The 5,827-nt window shown below is 57.6% G+C and overlaps 1 protein-coding gene across 1 annotated transcript; it reads left to right on the plus strand.

The window, feature by feature from the left end:
• Positions 1–2,753: 2,753 nt before the first annotated feature.
• KCNF1 (potassium voltage-gated channel modifier subfamily F member 1) lies at positions 2,754–5,082 on the plus strand. Its single transcript, XM_025354606.1, has one exon. It carries the CDS (start codon positions 3,278–3,280, stop codon positions 4,760–4,762), a length of 1,485 nt encoding a protein of 494 aa, XP_025210391.1. The 5' UTR covers positions 2,754–3,277; the 3' UTR covers positions 4,763–5,082.
• The last annotated feature ends 745 nt before the right edge of the window (positions 5,083–5,827 follow it).

Genomic DNA, 5,827 nt, shown 5'->3' on the forward strand with positions numbered 1-5,827 from the left:
GCCATCCTCTCATCCTGGGGTCAATGGTGTGTTAACTATGATTTCTTGTTTTCTGCATTCCTGATGACTGCCAGTATGGCCTCACAGACTGGGGAGAGACTGCCCCTCCCCGTGGGGGCGTCCTTAGAGATTGTGAAAGGCTGCAGTCCATCTTTCACACACTAATCCACCAATTCAGGCCCAGACCCCCAACGTCCCCCTCATCAAACTCTCACACACCAAGGCAATATTTCCCTGCCCTAAATCATCCCAGGCCAAGGACTAGACAACTAGAGACCACCTGTATAGTCCAGTCCACCAGAATTATCCCAAGGAGCCAATCTGGGACTCTTTCCTCTGTTGTGCCCTAGCTTTTCCCCCAGGAAACCCCAATAGAGGGCCTGGCCTCGTTTTCCCCTCACTCCTGCTTCTGCCTGGCCACACCTGGAACTTCCTCTGGCATGTCCCCTTCTCTCAGGACATGTTAGTGATGCATTCTTTCAATGGCATTGATCTCTCTAAATCCCAGGGATATGATTTGAATGCACCAGCCTCTCCTGGGCCTGCCGAGGTATCTGCAGACTCCCGGGTTCCACAGCACCTTGTATTTCATGCGGATACAAAGGAGTAGCTGTTGGGGCTCTATCTGCTGAGGGAGCTTCACCAGACACCCCATGCAAACCTGAGAGTGAAGGCTGTGCTTCTAGGCAAAAGCAGCCCCTCCCTCTTCCAACCAGATGGCTGCCCCTCAGCGCCCCCTGTGGAGAAATTCAGGAAGCACTACTCTTTGTGTAATACCTATACCTCTCTTGTTAAGCTCATTACCCCAAACTGTTAATTACTATTTACAAAAAATATATTATCTACTAGAATATGAACCCTGTCCCCACACCTAGGGTGGTGTGTGTATGTGTGTGAGTGTGTCTGTGTGCCTTTGCACACATGTGCCATAAGAGCTCGATAAATATTTGAGTAACTGAGTGAATGAATGGGTATTTAGAAGCCCATTAAACTCAGACTAAGATGCAATTTGATCTTAACCCTGCAGGTACTAGGACAGCTGAGAAGGGGAGTAGCATGCATAAGGGTTGGAAGAGGAAGCTGAGGTGTGTGTAGGAGGTGGTGTGTCACACTGTTCTGGGGGGAAGAATAGGCCTCAGATGATGGTTAAACCCCAGCTCCACAGAGTGATCTGGGCAGGTTACCTGACATCTTGTTTCCTTAGGGGGTTGCTGGGAGATTAAATGAGAAACATGCGAAACACTCAGAGACTGCACTCCCATGCGCACAGAGAGTCAGTGGCAACTCTTATTATTACTCAACCTTTCTGAGCCTTGATTTCCTACTCTGTAGTAGCATGTCGTTGTCTGATGCTAAATGGAAGTGAAGTAAAATTTGTAAAAAGAAGCTTCACTAAATAATACTCCGTGTGATGTATTCTAATATATTCTGTTTTATGCTAACTCATTAAAGAAAAAAGAATACTGTCAGTGACCCAGTAAATTGATTTCATAATCCATTAACGGACATGTCCTTAAGTTTTAAAAAACCCAGCCTACAGAATATATTTTTAAATAGACTATATTTTAGAGCAAAATTCAACAGGAAAGTACAGAGAATCCCCACACATCCCATGTCTCCACAGCTCTCCCCTGCCCATCAACATCTCACACAGGGTGGGACACTTGTCACGGTGGACCACCCTACATGGACATGTCATCATCGCCTAGCACCGAGTTTGCATGAGCATTCGCTTTTGGTGGTGAACATTCTATGGATTTTGACCATTGTATAACAACACATACCCGCCATTACGGTACGTTTCACTGCCCTGAAAATCCTCTGCTCTGACTATTCATCCTTCCCTCCAGAATATTTTTAACACAATCTCGAGGCCATAGATGATGCTCAGTAATTTGCAATAGTGATGATGGTGGTGAACCAGAGGAGAGAGACACTGTTAGGAAGCTGCTGTAGTGGTTCAGGTGAGTGAGGTCAGAAGGGCAGCTGTGGCTGCAAAGGCTGGAAGAGAGGAGGGTGTGGGACTCTGTGCAGCGAGAAGAGACAGGCCTTGGTCAAGGAGTGAGGAACGGGCAAGCAGGAGTCACTGGACCCGAGGGCTCTGGAAGCTAGTGGCCTTGGTGTGCGACTGCAGAGAGATAGGAGGTGCCAGACAGCAGGGACTTCAAGGCAGAATTGAAATCTGCTGAACAGCAGGCGTCAGTCAGCTGGGACAGCCAGAAAGCTCAGGAGGCCGTCAAGCTGAGCTCTGCTCCCATTCCACCGCGTGACCTTGGGCAAGTCCCTTCCCTTCTACAGGAGGCCAGACTAGATGTCCTCCTTGTACAGCGTTGCGGGAAAGGTGAGACAGTGCCACCAACACAGCAGGGCATTGTTGGGGGATGACAGGAAACGCTTCAAGGATCAGGCAGGATTTTCCTCCCACCAGAAAAAACCAGTGCGGGCCTAAGGCCGGAGGAGGGACCCGGACATCGGAGTCGCCTTCTAAGGGGCTTCCTGGAGCACATTTTCCTGCCCAGCAACAGGCGGCAGCATTCTCTCCCCACCCATCCTCTGCGAACAGCAGTGAGACAGAACGCCTGCCGCTTCAAGCCAGGTCGCAGCCCCTGGGTGACCCGCTGCGCCCGGGGAGGGGCGGGCGGTGCGCGGTGGCGACGGCGGGCGCGGCAGCTGTGCCCGTCTGCCCAAGGGTTAATCCGTCCCCTGCAGCTGCCGCGCGTGCCTTGCAGAATTTCACCAGAAGAGGGTACAGTTTGAAAAGCTCCTGACGTCAGGCTGGAATTCCTATTGTGTTTAGAAACGGCTCGGGCAAAGCCAGCCCAAGTTCGCTCTCTGCACACCTCGAGCACCTCGCAGACGGCGTGAGTCCGTCAGCTCTGGGACCTGCGGCCACTACCTGCGCGCCCCGGGGCGTAGGACGGTGCCAGCCGCCCACGAGGAGACCCCACTCCTGCAGGAGGCCGAGCTGAAGAGGCGGAGAGCGCCGCCCGCCAGCCGGGGTGAGTGCCCCGGGCAAGGCCGGCGGCCGCCAAAGCCCCCGCGGGCGCGCCCCGGCGCCCGGATGCCAGCCCCGAGCCCCGCCGCCGGGTGCATGCCTCCCCCGCGGCGCGCCCCCGCCGGCTGCTGCCCGCTGTGACCGCCCTTCCCCGCAGGCGGGCGCCGGCCGGGCTCTCCCCGAGATCAGCGCACGGGTGGCACCCGCCGGACCCCCAGCGGCAGCGGCGGCGGCGGCTGCAGGGGGCGCGGGGCCGAGGCTGCGAGGGGGCGCGCGGGTAGGATGGACGGGTCCGGGGAGCGCAGCCTCCCGGAGCCCGGCAGCCAGAGCTCCGCGGCCAGCGACGACATCGAGATAGTCGTCAACGTGGGGGGCGTGCGGCAGGTACTGTACGGGGACCTTCTCAGCCAGTACCCTGAGACCAGGCTGGCGGAGCTCATCAACTGCTTGGCGGGGGGCTACGACACCATCTTCTCTCTGTGCGACGACTACGACCCCGGCAAGCGCGAGTTCTACTTTGACAGGGACCCGGACGCCTTCAAGTGTGTCATCGAGGTGTACTATTTCGGGGAGGTCCACATGAAGAAGGGCATCTGCCCCATCTGCTTCAAGAATGAGATGGACTTCTGGAAGGTGGATCTCAAGTTCCTGGACGACTGTTGCAAGAGCCACCTGAGCGAGAAGCGCGAGGAACTGGAGGAGATCGCGCGCCGCGTGCAGCTCATCTTGGACGACCTGGGCGTGGACGCGGCTGAGGGCCGCTGGCGCCGCTGCCAGAAGTGCGTCTGGAAGTTCCTGGAGAAGCCTGAGTCGTCGTGCCCGGCGCGGGTGGTGGCCGTGCTCTCCTTCCTGCTCATCCTCGTCTCGTCTGTGGTCATGTGCATGGGCACCATCCCCGAGCTGCAGGTGCTGGACGCCGAGGGCAACCGCGTGGAGCACCCAACGCTGGAGAACGTGGAGACGGCATGCATCGGCTGGTTCACCCTGGAGTACCTGCTGCGCCTCTTCTCGTCACCCAATAAGCTGCACTTCGCGCTGTCCTTCATGAATATCGTGGACGTGCTGGCCATCCTCCCCTTCTATGTGAGCCTCACGCTCACGCACCTGGGTGCCCGCATGATGGAACTGACCAACGTGCAGCAGGCCGTGCAGGCGCTGCGGATCATGCGCATCGCGCGCATCTTCAAGCTGGCCCGCCACTCCTCGGGCCTGCAGACCCTCACCTATGCCCTCAAGCGCAGCTTCAAGGAACTGGGGCTGCTGCTCATGTACCTGGCAGTGGGCATCTTCGTCTTCTCTGCCCTAGGCTACACCATGGAGCAGAGCCACCCAGAGACCCTCTTTAAGAGCATCCCCCAGTCCTTCTGGTGGGCCATCATCACCATGACCACCGTCGGCTACGGCGACATCTACCCCAAGACCACGCTGGGCAAGCTCAACGCAGCCATCAGCTTCTTGTGTGGCGTCATCGCCATCGCCCTGCCCATCCACCCCATCATCAACAACTTCGTCAGGTACTACAACAAGCAGCGCGTCCTGGAGACGGCGGCCAAGCACGAGCTGGAGCTGATGGAACTCAACTCCAGCAGCGGGGCTGAGGGCAAGACCGGGGGCTCCCGCAGTGACCTGGACAACCTCCCTCCAGAGCCTGCAGGGAAGGAGGCGCCGAGCTGCAGCAGCCGGCTGAAGCTCTCCCACAGCGACACCTTCATCCCCCTCCTGACCGAGGAGAAGCACCACAGGACCCGGCTCCAGAGTTGCAAGTGACAGGAGGGCCCCCCAGGCAGAGATGGACCAGGCGGTGGACAGACCGATAGGTGTGGCAGGCATGTCATCGACAGCACAGAAGGGCTGTCCTGTGTCCCCCCAACCCTCCCCTGGACAGACTCTGAAGGCCCTCCCGGCACCTCTGCCAAGGCTGGGTAAGACTCCTCTGTGTTGCCTGCTGTCCAGGAGCTGGGGAGGGAGGGGTGTGCAGGAGCCGCAGGGCCGTGTGGGGCGAATGGAGGCCGCGGCCTGGTTGGCGCGGGAGCCCACGCCCGCTTCTGTATCTCCCTCAATAAAGCCTCCTGCTCTGTGCACCCTCCGTGTTGTAGGTTCTGTCACAGGCTGGCTGTCACCCCCAAGAGTAGCTCAGGCACACCCCAGTGCCAGGCCAGGAGGTAGGTGTGCGGCCCGGGTGGTGGGGGAGCTATTTTTAGTTGAGAACTAATTAAAGAAGGGCTCACAGTCAGGTTCGGCGCCAAGGAGACTTGCCACATTCCAGGAGGCTCTGTGCAGGCCGCGCTTCCCTGCTGCTTCCTTCTGCGGTAAAACTTGCTCCCCGTGCGGGCCCAGGATGGGGGAGAGCTCACAGTGCAAGCCCAGCAGCCTGCGGCATCTAGTTATCACTTGCACGGGGCCCTTTTCACAACCTCTGTCTATTCCTTCCATTGACCCTACTAGCTAGGTATCTCCATTTTACAGATGAGGAAACTGAGGCCCCAGGTCACACAGAGAAGGGAACAGTCCCAGGTCTGATGATCCCAAGCCCACGTGTCCTCTCTGACACCAGGTGGTCGTGGGACAGAGGCATCTGCTGGGCTCATGATGAGAGGTTCTTTGGGCCAGGAGAGGAGCTGGTCTTCCTTGGTGTGGGGTGCCTGTCCTCCAGCCCATCTCTCTAGCCCTGATACCTTTGAGATAGCTGCTGGGTGGATAAGCGTGAGTGTGGACCCCCTGACCCATGTCCTGGTGTCTCACTACGTCCTGGTGTCTGAGAGCCCCGAGGGAACAGAGACAGATCTGGGTTTGAAGCCCAGGCAGTGAGGAGGAACTCTGAGATGCCTTTGA

Source organism: Theropithecus gelada, chromosome 13, assembly GCF_003255815.1.
Source record: "Theropithecus gelada isolate Dixy chromosome 13, Tgel_1.0, whole genome shotgun sequence".
NCBI classification, from domain to species: Eukaryota; Metazoa; Chordata; class Mammalia; order Primates; family Cercopithecidae; genus Theropithecus; species Theropithecus gelada.

Excerpts from the sequence above, each read along its gene's own strand:
- KCNF1 (XM_025354606.1), top strand. The coding sequence starts at position 3,278 with ATGGACGGGTCCGGGGAGCGCAGCCTCCCGGAGCCCGGCAGCCAGAGC.